Source organism: Chiloscyllium punctatum, chromosome 5 (genome assembly GCF_047496795.1).
Source record: "Chiloscyllium punctatum isolate Juve2018m chromosome 5, sChiPun1.3, whole genome shotgun sequence".
NCBI classification, from domain to species: Eukaryota; Metazoa; Chordata; class Chondrichthyes; order Orectolobiformes; family Hemiscylliidae; genus Chiloscyllium; species Chiloscyllium punctatum.
Genome location: NC_092743.1, coordinates 75,880,362 through 75,898,369, shown reverse-complemented (window position 1 = coordinate 75,898,369; position 18,008 = coordinate 75,880,362). Strand labels below are relative to the sequence as shown.

General features: G+C 40.9%; 1 protein-coding gene across 12 annotated transcripts in view; it reads left to right on the top strand.

The window, feature by feature from the left end:
- The window catches only part of oxr1a (oxidation resistance 1a), a 511,841-nt gene that overhangs the window by 365,118 nt on the left and 128,715 nt on the right, over positions 1 to 18,008 (top strand). For all 12 annotated transcript variants that reach the window (XM_072570591.1, XM_072570587.1, XM_072570583.1 and 9 more), the window contains 2 exons: positions 4,370 to 4,554; positions 11,214 to 12,007. In XM_072570591.1, the coding sequence (XP_072426692.1) occupies positions 4,370 to 4,554; positions 11,214 to 12,007 (979 nt within the window). The remainder of the gene's footprint in view (positions 1 to 4,369; positions 4,555 to 11,213; positions 12,008 to 18,008) is intronic.

Below are 18,008 nucleotides of genomic sequence, written 5' to 3'. Positions count from 1 at the left end.
TAAAGGGAAATAGGGATAATTCAGAAATTAGAACTGGGGGCATAGGTTTAGGGTGAGAGGGGAAAGATATAAAAGAGACTTAAGGGGCAATTTTTTCGCGCAGAGGGTGGTATGTGTATGGAATGAGCTGCCAGAGGAAGTGGTGGAGGCTGATACAATTGCAACATTTAAGAGGCATTTGGATGGGTATATGAATAGGAAGGGTTTGGAGGGATATGGGCCAGGTACTGGCAGGTGGGACTTAATTGGGTTGGGGATATCTGGTCGGCGTGGACAGGTTGGACCAAAGGGTCTGTTTCCATGCTGTACATCTCTATGACTCTAGAAAGGTCAGTGAGTCTGATGTCTGTGGTGGGGAAGCTCTTAGAGAAGGTACCAAGGGACAAGAATAATGCACGTTTCAAAGTAAATGGACTAGTTAGCGACAGGCTTTGTATAGGGAAAGTTGTGTCTCACTAACTTGATTGTCACCTCTTCAAAAAGTTCAAGGTAATTGATTAGGGAAGGGCTGTGAACGTACTTGTTATACCTTAATTTGATAAAAGTCCCACATAGCAGGTCGGTACAAAAATTAAAATCACCACATATTGGTGATATTGACCTAACATATTATGATCTCTTTGTAATCTTAGATTAGCTTCTATACTGACCACTAAAACACCAATCTTGGTGTCACCTGCAAATATACTAACCATGCTTTCTATATTTTCATCTAAATCATTTATGTTAAATGATAAATGAAAGCAGACCCAGGATCAATTCCTGTGGAGCACTAGGAGAAGGTGAGGGCTGCAGGTGCAAAACTGGCTTGGTCATAGAAGACTGAGGGTAGTGGTGGAAGGGTGTTTTTCAGATGAAAGACTGGAACTAGTGGTGTTCCATAGGAATCAGTCTTAGGTTCTCTGTTGGTTGTAATATGTCCATGTGATCTGGAGGAAAATATAGATGGTCTGAATAGCAAGTTAACAGATGATATGAAGATTGGTAGAGTTGCTGAAAGTGATGATGGTTGTGTGAGGATACAACAAGATATAGAAAGGTGAATTGGACACAGAAATGGCAGATGGAGTTTAATCCAAACAAATGCAAAGTGATGCATTTTGGAGGATCAAATTTAGCTGTGAATTATACTTAAATAGCAGAACCCTTTGGAACATTAACTTACAGTATGAGTTAGCAAACCATGTTACAGTTATATAAAATCTTTGTTAGGCTGCTTTTGAAGTGTTGTGCACAGTGTTGGTCGCCACATACCAGAAGGTAATGGAAGCTTTGGCAAGAGTGCAGAGAAGGTTCACCAGGATGTTGTCTGGTCTTGAGCCTTAGCGATGAATAAAGGTTAGAAAGACGAGGATTGTTTTCACTGGAAAACTGGCAGCTGAGAAGAGACCTGATGGAGGTCTACAGAATTATGAGAGGCATAGAAAGGGTCCACCCATTGTTGAAGTTTCAAGTACAAGGGGGCAAGGTGAGACGGGTAAAGATTAAGGGAGATGTATGAAGGAAGTTTTTCATCCAGAGAGTGGTAGGAGCCTGGAACACACTGCCTGAAGAGGCGGTGGAAGCAGGCACGTTTAAGAAGCATCTGGATCGTTACATGAATAGGGAGGGAGAAGAGAGATATGGACCAAATAAAGGCAGAAGGTTTGTTTTTTAGTTTAGTTAGGACATGATGATCAGAACTGGCTTGGAGGGCTGAAGGGCCTGTTCCTGTGCTGTACTACTTTTCTGTTCTTTTGCATCAAAAAGGTGAGTGGCAGATATCTTTTCCTGAGGGTGGGGGGATTTCAAGACTAGGGGCATATATTTAAGGTGAAAGGAGAAATTTTAAAAAGATATGAAGGGCAATTTATTTTTTACACGGTTTGTGTGAGGAATGAACCTGTAAAGGAAGTTGTGGAAACGCATACAGTTACAACATTTAAAGACATTTGCTAAGTTCATGAATAAGAAATGTTTGGAGGGATATGGGCCTGGAGCAGGCAGGTGGGACTTCTTTCGTTTTGGGTTTGGTTGGCATAGATTTGTTGGGCCAAAGAGTCTGTTTCCACAACTGATCCTACTGGAATGGAAACTGTGCATCAGTGAGCAGGTTATTGTTGAACAAGTGCTGTTTGTTAGCACTTAGTGACACCTTCTATCACTTTATTGCAGATCAAGAGTAGACGGATTTATCCTGCTGCTTTGTGTACAGGAAATACCTGGGCAGTATTTCATGTCTTGTAGATGCCAGTGTTTTCACTGTGACATTTAAGTTTACTGGGTGGTTTAACAGCTTGATGTCCTTCCCTGTCCTCTTGCGTCTGGCTTGATTCTTTATAGCCAATAATGCTCCATGGGAAGGAAATCTACTCCCAGGAATCACTCCAGCTTATGTTTGTGTTTCATAAACTCATCAATTATCTTTTATTTTGAGGTTATTGGTTGCCGCAGTTATACAGAGCAGTTAAGATGTCTCCCCCAGTCAATGGTACAGGTGTTATTATAATGTTCACTCAGAAGAATGAATGTTGCAAAATACCTCATCAAATGAAGAATATGATGATCTATAATTAATAGTATACATGGAAATTTAGCAATGTTTTACAACAACATTCCATTCAGCAATGAAATGAATGACTAATAATGTTGTTGTAGCATTGGGAGAGAATTTTCCCTCTTCCAATATGAATGGCAACATGAGGTTTTTGGGCAGGTAGATGAGACTTTACTTCAGCAACTCTCATCCCAAAGGATGATACCTCAGTGAAACAGTTTAGAGCAAAGAAAATTTACAACCCAGGAACAGGCCCTTCGGCACTCTAAGCCTGAGCCAATTCAAATCTACTGTCTAAACCTGTCACCCAATTCCTAAGCATCTGTATCCTTCTGTTCCCCACCTATTCATGCATTTATCCAGACGCCTCTTAAATGAGTCTACTGTGCCTGTCTCCACTACTTCTGCTGGCAACGCATTACAGGCACCTACCACCCTCTGTAAAGTACTTGCCGTGTGTATCCCCCTTAAATGTTGCACCTCTCACCTTGAAAGCATGACCTCTCGTTATTGAATCCTTCACCCTGGGAAAAAGCTTATCTCTATCTACCCTGTCTATACTCTTCATGATTTTGTAGACCTCAATCAGGTCCCCCCTCAATCTCCTTTTTTCTAATGAAAACAATCCTAACCTACTCAACCTCTTTTCATAGCTCTCACCTCGCAACATCCTCATAAACCTGCACCCTGTCCACATCCTCTTGGTAATGTGGCGAACAGAACTCTACACAGTTTTTCTAAATGCGGCTAAACCAATGTCTTGTACAATTTTAACATGACTTGCCAGCTCTTATACTCAATACCCTGTCTGATGAAGGCACGCATACCATATGCCTTCTTGACCAATCTATCCACCTGAGCAGCCACCTTCATGTACAATGGACCTGAACTCCCAGATCTCTCTGCTCATCAACTTTTCCCAAGGCTCCTGCGTTTACAGTATAGTTCGCTCTAGAATTAGACTTTCTAAAATGCATCATCTCACGTTTGCCTGGATTGAACTCCATCTGCCACTTCTCCTCCCAACTCTCCAGTCTCTCTATATTCGCCTGTATTCTTTGGCAGTCTCCTGTGTTTTCTGCTACTCCACCAATCTTGGTGTCATCTGCAAACTTGCTGATCATACCGACAGTGCCCTCTTCCAGATCATTTATGTATATTACAAACAACACCACTGGTCACCTTTGTCCATTTTGAGAAACTCCCTTCAGCTACTACTCTCTGTCTCCTGTTGCTCAGCCAGTTCTTTATCCATCTAGCTAGAACACCCTGCACACCATGTGACTTCACGTTCTCCATTAGTTTACCATGGGGAATCTTCTCAAACGCCTTACTAAAGTCCATGTATGTGACATCTACAGCCCTTCCTATATCTATCAACTTGGTCACTTCCTCAAAGAACTCTATTAAAGTTGGTAAGGTGCAATCTCCCCTGCACAAAACCATGTTACCTATCACTGATAGACCCATTCTTTTCCAAATATAAATAGATTTTATCCCTCCATACCTTCTCCAGCAATTGTCCCACCACTGACATCAGGCTCACTGGTCTGTAGTTAACCGGAATATCCCTACTACCCTGTAGGTGAGCACCCCCCCAGCATCTCACCTGTGTTTAAGGGTGCTACAAAGCTTGACTGGCAATATATTGGAGCAGTAGCTCACATTATGTACTTGGATTCCATTGCATATTTTAACTACTTAGTGTGCAAACTCTTGACAACATGGCCTTTTATCGAGGTAGAAGTGCACAAAAGCAGTGCTGGAGTAAGGCAAAGAGACAATGTCATGTAAGAGATTTACACAAGTGTGCATGTTTCTTTTCCATTGCAGGGTGCTGTCAGTGGAGTACTACTTGTGACACCCAACAACATTATGTTTGATCCTCTCAAACATGATCCTCTCGTAAAGGAATGGGGCTGCGAGGAATATGGTATCATGTGTCCCATGGAGGAGGTCCTTTCAGCAGCCATGTACAGTGACATTTTGGACAATAAAGTCAAAGAGTCTTTGCCTGTGTAAGCTACAGTGTTTACTACTCGTGAACAGTTATGTTGTGCACATCTTTGTTATGAACTATGGTATAGTGAAGCTCCCAGGAATGATTACAAATTTAAACTACTATTCTAATCCTGCTGAACAAAGTAAAATAGCTGTGTGGCGGTTCTGTGTTTCTTTGCCCCGTCACTGACTGAGAAACCTGTAGGCTTACTTATTTCAAAGCATAATTTATGGTCAGAATGGATTAAGTGATTAGTTGTTACATATGAACAAGAAATTAGAAAGTAGACCATTCAGCTCCTCTAGCCTGTTCTACCATTCAATAAGATCAGTATTGATCCGATCCTGACACATATCTAATAATCTATCTACTGCCTTACAAATATTTAATGATCCTGCCTGCTCTCTGGCAAAGAGAGTTATCCAGACTCATCACTCTCGGAGAAACAATTCTCATGATTTCTCTCTTAATGCGAAACCCTTCATTTTCTCAGTATCTCCAAGGTCAAGTGTCTCCCAGAAGGGGAGGCATTTTGTAGCATCCACCTTAAGGTTAGGTCAAGTCACTCCTCTTGAGACTGCTTCATATTGCAGTTATGTTCTTTCTTAAACTCAAGAGGCCAGAATTGCAGACACTACACCAGATGTGGTATGAACAAAGCCCTGTAGGTGGTACAGTGGCTCAGTAATTAAGGTGTCTCACAGCATCAGGGATCCATGCTCGATTCCAGTCTTGGGCCACTGTCTGTGGAGAGTTTTCACATTCTCTTTCAAGTGTTCTTGTTGCGTCCCACAGTCCAAAGATGAGCACATTGGGTAGATTGACCATACTGAAATTGTATATAGTAATCCGCTTGATGGATTAGCCATAGTAAATGTGGGGTCACAGGATGCGATGGGGGGGGGGGGGGTGCTCAGTGGGATGCTCTTTGGAGGGTCAGTGTGCGCTCGATGGACCGAATATCCTCTTTCCACATTGTAGGGATTCTGTGATTCTTTAGAACTGTAGCAAACGCCTTTATTCTGTTAAAAATCACAACACCAGGTTATGGTCCAACAGGTTGTGTGATTTTTAACTTTGTACACCCCAGTCCAACACCGGCATCTCCAAATCATCTTTATTCTGAGCCTTTACAGTAAATGGCAACATTCTATTTGCCTTTCTAATCGATTGCTGTATCTGTATTGCAGATTTTTGTGATTCATGTGCTAGCACATGTTTCATTCATCAGAGTTCTAATATCTCTTGTTAATTTAAATAACGTAACATGCTTCTTTTTGTTCCTGCTGAAGTCATTTTCATATTTTGCCACATTATGCTCCATCTGCCAAAACGTTTCTGCTCTCTTAACCTCTCTATTTGTAACCTCTTTACCTCTTCTTTGCAACTTGCTTTCCAAACTATCTTTGCAGCAATAGTAAATTAAGCAGCCATCGAATCATTTATGTGGGTTGTAAATAGTTGAATGCCCAATGCTGATTCCTATGACACTCCAGTTTTTACATTGTACAAACTTGACATTTGCTATTATCATTTGTATTATTCATGATACTATAGATGGAAAAACAAGTTAGTTTGGATAGAGAATTGGTTACCTAACATGTTTTTCCTTCTACACCAGGATGAATTCTTTATTTTTGTGTAGTAACTTCTGATCTGGCATCATATTTAATGCCTTCTGGAAACTCAGATGCACTAAGTGTTCAGGTTCTCCTTTATCCATATTGTTGGTCAGGTTCCTCCATAAAAACTAATCAGACAGAGCCAACCTGATTTTTTTAAAAATAAAAATCACGCTTAACTAATTACTTGTTATAACCATGAATTCTAAATGTTCCCAATAACACATGTTAGGCTAAGTGACCTAAAGTTTCCTGCTTTCCTATGCCCATCTTTTCTTGACAGCAAAGTACATTCATTATTTCTCAATCTGATGGAATCTTTTCTAAAATTCCCAAAGTTCTGAAAATTAAAACCCTACATATCATCTATCGCTGCAACCATTTATTTTAGGACCCTGGATGAAGTCTTATCAGGATCTGGGATTTGTCAGCTTTTAGTTCTAATAATTTTCTTACCCTTTTCCTGGTGATTTATAATTGCTGTACATTCCTCCTTCACTTCAAACTCTGAAGTTAGAAGTGTGCGCAGGAAGTTATTTGGTTCTCTACAATTAAGATAGTTGTAAAACATCCGTTCTGTTCATCTGCCATTTCCTTATTTTCACTTCTTAATTCCCTCAATTAACTCTTTGGAAAACCAGTCCACTCAGAGTCAGAGTCAGGATCCTGCAGCACAGAGACAGGCTGTTTGGCCCCAAGCTGGTCCATGATGACCATCCATGCTAACCCCATTTCCCTGCATTTGGTCCATGTCCTCCTAATCCTTTCCTATCAATGGATTTGTCCAAATGCCTTTTAAATGTTGTTAATGTACCCGCCTCAACCACTTCCACTGGCGGCTTGTTCTGTATGCGTACCACCCTCTGTTTAAAAAAGATTACCTCTCCGGTTCCCTTTCATTTGTTCCCCTCTAACCTTAAACTAACCCCCCTGTCAGTCAGAGATGGTCCAGGAGTAATGGGCGCAGCACCGACCCCTGAGGCACTGTACTAGTCACAGGCCTCTAGTCCGACAAGCATCCTTCCACTGCTTCCTACCAGCAAGTCAATTTTGTATAAAATTTGCCTGCTCACCCTTGATGCATGCGATCTAACCTTCCAGAGCAGCCTAGCATGTGGAACCTTATCAAAGGCCATACTGAAATTCGCATAGATTATATCTACCATCCTATCCTCGTCGACCTTCCTGGTCACTTAATCAAAGAACTCTAACAATTATATAAAGGATGATATAACTCACTCACAAAGCCAAGACTGACTACTCCTAATCAAACCTTGTCTTTCCAGATGCATGTACATCTTATCCCTCAGAATATTCTCAAGTAACTTACCCACCACAGATGATAAGTTTACTGGTTTGGAGTTCCCAGGCTTTTCTTTGCCACCATTCTTGAATAATGGTGCAGCATTCGTGACCCTCTTCTGGGACCTTAACCATGGCTAATAATGATGCAAAAATATCAGGCAGGGCCCCTGGAATTCTTCTGTAGCCTCTTGCAGTGTTCTTGGATCTATCTAGTAAGGACCGGACAATTTAACCACCTTCGTACATTCTAATATATCCAATACCTTCTCTGCTGTGATATGGACTGTCCCCAAGATACCCCCACTAACTTCCCCAAGTTCCCAAGTCGTCTTGTCTTTCTCAAAGCTAAACATTAGGAACCTTTCCCCTCTACTGCGATTCTACACATACATGTCCACTATGGCCCTTCAAGGGTTCTATTCTCTCTCTCTCTAGTTATTATTTTTCCTTGAACATACTTAAAATACTTGTTTGGGTTTACCCTAATCATCTTAGCCAATGCTATCTTATGTTCTCTTTTTTTGCTCTTTTGATTTTATTCATCAGTAAACTCCTGTATTGACTGTCTCCCTTCAGTGATTCCCTTCATCCCAGCTCCCTATATCTGAGCTAAGCTTCCTTTTTCCTGATCAAAGCCTCAATATCTCTTATCATCCAGGGTTTCCTATTCTGGCCAACCTTGCCCTTCACCCTCTCAAGAACGCATTGACCTTGAACTCTAGCCATCTCACTTTTAAAGGCTTACCACTTGGCAGAAGTCCGTTTGCCTGCAAACAAACCCTTGCAAGGTCCTGTCTAATTTGATCAAAATTTACCTTGCCCCAATTTAGAATTTGAACCTGTGGACCACTTTTGTCCCTTTCCATAACTATTTTATAATTAATAGAATTATGATCACTGGTCGTAAAGTGCACCCCCCACAACCACCTCCATCACCTGCCCTGCCTGTTTTCTCAAGAGTAGGTAGAGTTTTGCCCCTTCCCGAGTAGGATCCTCTATATATTGCTTGAAGAAACCTTCCTGAACACACTTAAATTCCACCCCATCTAAGCTCTCAGTGCCCTGGCAGTCCCGGTCTATGTTAGGAAAATCCCTACTATGACAACCCTATTGCTCCTGCACTTGTTATTTACTCCATTCCTTTTTAAATATTACAAAAAAATCTTATTGTCTGATTTAATACTTATGGCCAGCTTCCTCTTGTCCTGATTTTTCCTGATTTTTATTGTAATTTTACTCATTGCTATTTTTCACACTCTCTGCGATTGTCTGACTTAATACTAACTTTCACAGAATTGTACAATTTGTTTTCAAATGTGATCGAATATGCGTTGGTTACTGAGTGCATTCTTCTCTGTCATTGAAATTGATCATTGAGTCATATGAAGTGTCTCCTTGAATGTATGCCCCTGCACTACCATTAACGTAATTTCCCAGTTCACTTTAACCAGCTTTTCTGTCTTTATACCTTTTTAGAATTGCGTTTTATTTTGGTCTAAAGTATTAGTTTTAAATCCAATTCTCTCCTGGAAATTAAACAGATTTGTCAATTATTTTAGCCTGGATGACATGTTTATGATGATTTGGAGATGCCGGTGTTGGACTGGGGTGTACAAAGTTAAAAATCACACAACACAAGGTTATAGTCCAACAGGTTTATTTGGAAGTACTAGCTTTTGGAGCACTGCGCCCTTTGTCAGGTTGCTAGTAGACAGAATCATAAAATACAGAATTTATAGCACAAGACCATAGTGTCATGCCACCGATATATTGAACAAATCTAGATTGCTGTTAAGTTGCAGGTTTCGATTCATTAATATATAAATCCCAGAACTACTTTTGAGTCACATTCCCAAGATAACTTAAAGTGACTTCTCAGCTCAGGCAATGCACTAAAGGTGTGAGGTTTGAGTCAGATTGGTTCTACTTCCAAAGTAGGAATTTATAAAATGTCACATGTATTGACTGCATATTATGTGTTTTGAACAAAATAGAATGTATCTGCAAATACTAATTCAGCCCATAGACTTGTGTGCGGAAGGGCGCATGCGCACGTTTGTGACGGAGTATAAGCCTGTGAGAGGGTGTGTGCATAGGTGAGTGTGTGAAAGGTGTGTGTTTGAGAGAGAGCATGTGTATGAGGGAAGGTCTGCATGAGTGTGAGAGTATGTAAGGTTTTGTGTGTGTAGTGGAGTGGGATCATCTGTAGTGTGACATGAGCCCAAGCCTCAACCAGGACCTTTATTCATTAGAGTTTAGAAATATACTCCAGTGATCTTATTGAAACTTAGAGGGATCTAAGGGGGCTTCACAGGTTGGATGTTGAAATGATGTTTTCATTCTGGGGTAGGGGAGAGTTTCAAGTTATAAGATCTAGTTATAGAAAAGGATTAAGACAGATGTCTGCAATTCTTTACCCAAGAGAGTTATGGAGGCTGAATAAGTGAAAGTTAAGTTGTGGCAGCCTGAATCAGATAAACCAGGATCTTCTTGAATGGTGGGGCAAGCTTAAGTGGCTGAATGGCCTACTCCTGCTCATATTTCTTAGAATTTAGTTTTCATACAATCGAAAAATAACCTCCGCTTCAGGGTTTTAACCATGCACTTCTGACCTGGAACTTTGACTAAACTCCTTTATAGTGAGGTAATCTATTAAAAACAGTTTTTAAGCTATCTTCTCCCTTTCTCAGGTCCAAGTATATTATGCATCCAGCTTCAGCCAAGACCCTACAGAACGTTGCAAACTGAACTGACATTTTTATTTTCCAAGCTATGGGTTCTTCCCCGAATCAAAAGGTCCTCTGGCATCCTAAATTGGAGCCCCATACCTGATCTGTTCACTCATAAAGTTCCCCTGAGTACCCAACAATCTATTACTCACCAGTAAGTCTCTTTATCTCACATTAAAATAAATCGCCATTGCTGGAGTAGTATTTCCAAGTTCTTTCAATCCTTTCGAACATACACAACTTGTGCCACTAGTTCAAAATTTAAAAATTTAATGTCAAAAATAAGTAGTATTAACATACATATAAATCACACACCTTGCGTCTCTCAAAGATAATCCTAGAGTTGTGAATGTACACTTGCTAGTGAAGACTGAAGAGCCTGGGACGTTTTCATGTAGAGGAACCTGATGAGAGATCTTTAGAATCGTGAAAGAAGGCAAAAGTAGTGAAGATGATTCTACTTCTAGATGAAGATGGTCACCAGATACTGGTGAAATAATTCAGGAAGACCTTGCTGAGATGATGATTCATGAAGGATGCTAGATTAAATGACTGGCCAGAAAATTAGTGGGTGAGTTAGGAAAATTAGGAAATTGAGTCTAAAGTTGGTAACTTTGAATTTGCCTCCTTCAGGAGAAGGAGTAGAAAAGTACTGTTATTAAATCACGAAATCCGCAACACTCTGTTCATATCTACTTTGGAGCTTTTTTTTATGTTTAGAATCTATCCCATTATATTTATGTTTTCTGTTTCAATGCGCAAATTCTGAATTCTGGAAAATGGATGGATAAGTGAATGGTATTGTGCAAGGACCATGCACAGACAGTTGAAAACTGAGTAACTTTCAGTGCTTGAACTGTCAGAGGATGAAGGATATAACATTCACAAAGAATTCTTTAAGAGGGATAATTGCAGTGTGTGAAACGTCTAAAATGTATTTGGTGTGCAAGCACAGAAATATGGTCAGTTAGATCCATACTGGAATTTGAATTTTTGTTTTTTGTTTCCTTTTCTGCCAGAGAACCAGAAAATCCTGGATCAATCAAAAATACAAACCAGTTAGATGAAAGAGCACAAAGCAGTGCTGTTGAAGTTGACTTTAAACGAGACCTAGGGAATGGCAGCATGAGCACAACTCCGAGAAACAGAAAGGAATCCTTGTTTGAAGATGCGTTCACTGAATCTGAACTCTCCCCAATCCGAGAAGAACTGGCCTCTGAGTTTAGACAAGATAAGTCATCTGTACCCTTATCAGACAGTGTGCAAACCATAAACCAGTCTGCAAGGGAGAAGTGCCTCCCTTCATCTGCAGAATCATTGGAAGTGAAAGCGACCAAGCAAACCAGTGCTGAAAGTCTGTTGACTCATGATAGTGATGTTCCAGGTCATGAGCTGGTTGAAATGAAGGAAAGTGGAAACCCGGAGATGGAAATCTCCAAAAACAAACATCACCCTGATGATGATGATCATGCTGTACACCAAACTGAGGATGAGCAACAAGCCACTTTTAGTCACATTTTGGCTTGTGACCACAAAGATGCTGAAGCTGAAGGATTGGGCACCGAGTGCAGAGCAACTCAGAGTGCACCTGTTTCTGACTTATCAGGGATATGCAAGGAGGAAAATACTGATCCGTCCAGTAGAGTGGGCGAAGAGCTTGTTCCAGATTCTGCAAATGATGTCGAGGAACTCAGAAAACTCTGGAAAAGCCATGCTATGCAACAGGCTAAGGAGCAGAGGGAAACAATGCAACATGCAGCCAACAAAGACATTAAACCAAAAACTGGGCAAGCTGCAGAACAATCTGAACAAGGTATATTGATGTATTAAAAATTCTATGCTTGGGTGGGTACAATGGAACAGATTGTAGTTGAAGAAAGGTGGATATTTTTATAGATTCACATTCTGAGGCTGATGCTGCACCTATAGAGGAGAGAACAATACAGCGCAGAACAGCCCCTTCGGTCCTCGATGTTGCGGCAATCTAAGCTTATCCCCCTACGCTATCCCATGATCATCCATGTGCTTATTCAGGATTGTTTAAATCTCCCAAATGTGGTGCAGTTAACTACGTTGCCAAGCAGGGCATTCCATGCCCTTTTACCACTCTGAGTAAAGAACCTACCTATGATATCTGTCTTAAATCTATCACCCCTCAATTTGTGATTATGCCCCCTCATACAAGCCGCCGTCATCATCCTAGGAAAAAGATCATCTTGTATGACTCTATCAAATCCCCTTTTAGCCGCCGCCTTTTCCAATGAAAACAGATTAGGGGCCTGTTTGGACTCTATCTTTCATGTATGTATTTGATATAACATGATTTGTATTTTCAGAATGAGAGGAACTAGCTTCAATTTTGTTTTCCCTCTCACAATTGTTTTGTCCTTCAGTTGCTACTTTAAGTATATTTCTGCCCTCGTGGGGCTGGGGGTGGAGGAGGGGGGGAAGAAGAAGGATAAAAGTAGCAAGAGGAAATATGCTCTAACTCCTAATTAATATCACTCCTGTTATAAAAGGTTTTGAGTTCTCAGCAATGCCCTGTTACTGTGGCCTACCCAGAGGGAATGCATGAGCTCCATAGTAGACCATTACCAAGTATCATTGATAACCCTTTCCCAGTGACAGGACTGAAGTCATTTGCCACAGGAAGACCGTGAAAAGAAGGAATTTGGACAAGTTCAGAACCTTTTGAACAAGTTCTGCATTTGAATTATGTGGACACTTTCATAATTCAGTTCCCATCCGTGTGAGCACAGCTTCCAAAGAGAATCATGCAGCAATTTGATGTACACAATGAAGTTCAGTTTTGGACTGCCAATCTCCTGTATCCTATTGATAACTCAAATGGGGCAAGTCTGATATTGGGTCAGTTTATTGTTTTTGGTATCTCTTATAGTTATCAGCAGCGGACAAAACACCTCTTCCATATGGAATTGAGAGATGGAGTATGGTTACAATATATTGAACAGATGCTGGAAGTTTTCTGGCTCTTTTTTTTTTAAAGCCAGAAGAAGGAGGAATGCTTCTTACACCCCGAATGCTTAGCTTTTGTTGATGCGTGTTTGAGTCCGGCAATCGCCAGCTGTTGTGTGAATCCAGCAATTGCTAGCTGCAAAGCGGAGAAGAACCAATTCTTAAACTTTACAAATTACTTTATTAATGTATTGAATTATTTCTTATATAAACTTTAGTTTATAATAGAATATATATTTTCCCACAACCAGAATTAACGACCTATTTATACACCCACTCAAGTCCTCTGACACTCGGAGTAGTCACAGACTATAAAAGATAATACCCGAATCTGGATAATTGTTTTGCTACTGCTGAGGAGCGCTAATGCTGGCTACACACTGCTCGTGCTCTTCATATCCCTGACGTAGAGTCAGATTTGGTTTCTGGAGTTATCGCTGCCTGTATGCCTTGAGGGTCTTCTTTTATCCTCTCTTTTCTTATCTTTCTCAAGTCATGGTGTCTTTACCCCATTGGCTCAGGTTCATCTGTTAATTGCATGTCTTTATCTTTATTGGCTGCAGACCAAGGTAGCATTACCTAATTGCCCCTCGTCCAAATACGTTTCTGCATTACCTCATTTTTCTTAATTTTTTTGAAGAACACGGATGGGACCAAGCAGTATCTGGACTCTGGTCATTTTCAATTCACAAGCTGTTTTCCCCCATGTGTAAGCAGCTTTTTTCTATATTGAGCATTCCTAGCCCCAGGCAGTACCTCTGTGTTTCTGCAGCCTCCTGGCTAGCATCTTGTTTTCAAGGAGCATGTGTCTGACTGGTCTCCCCGTCTGTCTGTTTGTGCAGCAGACTGGCTAACAATACCCATCTCTCTCCTCTCTTCTTCCCTCTCTCTCTCTTTCTCCCCTTTCCCCCCCCCCCCGGCCAACAAAAAAAGATAATTATCTTAGGATCATTCTCTGTCTCCTTCTGTGTACCACTGTCAGTGTTCCGTAATATATATCATAGCAATAGTGATATACATTATATAATAAAATACGTATAAAACATGCTTGTAGATATAATATATAAAAGCATACATATGTTTACTATATATAAAAAAATATGAATTCAGTGTTTCCATAATGTTCCTTCTGTTTCATTATAGCCTCTGCTTCCAATCTTCGTATAGTTTAATTTATTCACCTTCTAAAGTGACATACATTGAGGATGGCGATTACCAATGTACATAGAATCACTACTACAGCATGTGACAGAACTCTAACCCATAGATATGTTTGAACATTGCCTTCTCAATTCCAAAACCTATTCCACGATCTGCAACAACCCTTTTACTTAATCTGCATGAGTTCTAATTATTTGAGTGTGTTCAATCCATTGATGGATTATTCCTTTGCCTCTCCCACAATGTGTGTCCAATCTGCTGTCAGGTGCAGAATAGGTGGTAATTCATTGGTAACATACCTCTGCACCTCTTGATCTGTATCAGTACATTGGATTGTGACGTTTTCTTTTACCACCATTCTGGTTACTGCCTGAGACATAACTTGCTCACTAATAACCAGATCAGAGGTTAAATTGTTAATGGCTACATTGTGCCCTTCCAGAGGGCACTGTCTCCATCCCTTGGTATAGTTCATAGCTGCTGTGGTTATGTAATATGTTTACTTTGTAAGGGCGTATTGTAGAAAAGACTGGCTGTTTACAGGTAGAATGAATAATGAACAGTCTTAGATGCTGAAACCTAAGTCTCTGCTTCATAATCTCTTTAGCACAGGCTCCTGATTCCCCCCACTTCCCACCTCCCCAACCCCTGCAACCCCTGTTGGGTGGCATTTAGACTGATCAACTCCTTTCTCAGCATTATCCATTATAATACTATGAAATGGTGGATTGCTTAAAGAGATCCAAGTACCCTCATGATTTTGTCCACATTATGGACTCTTTTTAAAGGGTTGGTCAGATTTGTTCCTGTGACAGGAAATATGAAGCACTGTCCCAACATGATATTTCCCTTTATCCTTGTCACAGGTACCTAACACTTTATTAGTTAAGGTCAGACTTCTGAGGTGACATTGAGGTTGCTCTTCTCCAACCTGTTTTGTTAACTATTCATCTGACACCCAGTCTGCAACTTGGTGTGCATGAAGTTGTGACAAATTAGTACCAGTCATAGTTAACACCCAGCTGGTAAAAACAGCATGCACCTCAGCCTTGTGAGTCTCCTCAGAAGTATTGTACATAGTGTTAATGATCAAATTTGTTGTATCCTGTAAAGGTTTTTAAAATGTTAGTGTCCAGGGTAACTTGTGATGCATCCTGACCTATTTGATTGGTCTGTATCAGATCTAAGTAACTTTTCCAGTAATTACCTGCATTTTCTTTTGAAGGCAGAATCCTATCTGACTTTCTAACTCTTCTATGTCCAAGGTGTTGACAATTGCTACTTCTGACAAATATCCTGACTGTGCTAAATTCCACTAGTCCTCTTTTCTTTCTGCCTGCATTGGACTTGGTTTCATTCCTGCTCAACTGTTCATCAAGGAGGTGAACAAATAATTGTGATGGATGGGCACTATTCTGGAGTGGCGATTTCAATTAAATTGAAAACTACCTGCACATGCTAATATCTTGATTCCAAAGTGACAGATTTTCCTGTCTCTGCTGTGTGGTACAAAGAATAAAGAACATTTACAGCCTAGGAGCAGGCCCTTCAGCCCTGCAAGCCTGAGCCGATCCAAATCCACTATCTAAATCTATTGCCAAATTCCTAAGCATCTGTATCCGTCTGCTCCCCACCTGCTCATGCATCTGTCCAGACGCACCTTAAATGAATCTACCATGCCTGCCTCTAGTACCTCTGCAGGCAAAGTGTTCCAGGCACCTACCATCCTCTGTGTAAAGTACTTTCTGCATGTATCCCCCTTAAACTTTTCACCTCTCACCTTAAACGTGTGACGTCTTGTTATTGAATCCTTCAACCTGGGAAAAAGCTTATCTCTGTTTACACTGCCTATACCCTTCATGATTTTGTAGACCTCAATCACGTTCCCCCCCCGATCAATCTCCCTTTTTTCTCATGAAAACAATCCTAATCTACCCAACCTCTCTCCATAGCTAGTACCTTCCATACCAGGTAACTCCCCGTAAACCTTTTCTGCACCCTCTCCAAAGCGTCCATATATTTTTGGTAATTTGGCGACCGGGACTAAAGTGTGTAGTTTGCATATTCTCCCCATGTTTGCATGGGTTTCCTCCCACGGTTCAAGAATGTGTAGGTCAGGTGAATTGGCCACACTAAATTGCCCATAGTGTTAGGTGCATTAGTCAGAGGGAAGATGGGTCTGGGTGGGGTAATTCTTCGGAGGGTCAGTGTGGACTTGTTGGGCTGAAGGGCCTGTTTCCACACCGTAGGGAATCTAATCTTCTAGCATGAAGCCTATTCCATTTGTTTTATATCAAGATTTGCTACATCTAGGTGCTGGTATGGTTCTACTCACAGGGGTGGGGTATGGGGTGGTAGGCTTCCTATGGGTCCTAAAAATTAAGAAGGGCCCTGGCTTCCAAGAAAAAACCTCTGTCTACATCTCTCAAAGGTCTTTTCTTTCTCTACCCCCTTCTTGTACTATAGCATCCTTTGATCCAACCAATTTCCCTGAATTGCCTTGAATATCTGCCCCAGTCAATTTGCATCACTACCCCAATTTGTGTTCACATAGGTGTGGTCCCAGTGAACCATAATTTTACCTTGTCTGTCATTTCCTGGTGGTTGCTCAGTAAATAGATCCATAATTTGATGAGTGATTTGCCCTTCTGGGATTGTCACCAATGTCATCTCCAGAATCTGTTACATGACATTTGCACCCCTGTTCCTTCTGGTATGCCCAATGTCTTTCCCATACATGCCAACCCATCCACTCCCATGTAATAGAAGTCCTCTTTATGCCCTTTGTTAGTCTGTGTTATCTTGCGCTGCGGCGCTGAGTTTGTTTTTGGTCACAGGATAGTCTTCTAATGTTGATGCTACTTGAGGCATGGTCACCCATTGTGGTACTCCGAAGCCAGTTCACCCGCAGTCCAAAACGTGGTCAATTCATAGTAACAAAATCCCACGTTCTCGGCTGGATCTCTAATATACAAGTGTAATTTCTGCTCTTATTGACGGTCTTATTTCCACTTTACTTTCAGTCCAGGTTCTCCATAAACTGAGCCAAATTTGTTCTCAATTTGTTTCAGATTCTAATCGTCTGTTTTATTGAACTTTTTTTAACGCTTTTTCTTTCTCTTTCGTTGTTTTTGTTCCATTTTGTACGTGAATCGCCAATATCGGGTCATTTTTCAGTTATCTCCTCTGATAGCTGCAGCTAGTCCTGCTCTTAATTCCCCTGACCTTGGAATCTCAGAGCATTGTTACATCACGTATTACAAGCCAATAACGGTTGCCTTGTTTTTCTGCTACTAACTTCAACTGATTAATGTGATACCAGCCACTCTTATCTGGTGTTGTCAATACCTTGTAAACAGATGGACTAGCTCTATCCACTATCTCATAGGGACCTGCAAACTTTGGACTCGAGGTGGGCTGGTCTATTCTGATCATTACTTTTTGTCCAGGACTCAACGCTATTGGGCTGTCTTTTGCATCGAAATTAACTTTGCTTTGCTGTTTCTTTTTGCCTATTGGTGAGCTGCTATGTAATTTGCCTCCTTTACTGTTTTCACCAGCAGGTGTACCCACTTTTCCAATATAGTTCTGTCTATCTCTGGCTTGGACAAGTCCAAACCTATTAATCCCTCCATTCCTGTCATGTAGCCTGTGGATGAAGAAATGATATTCCTAAT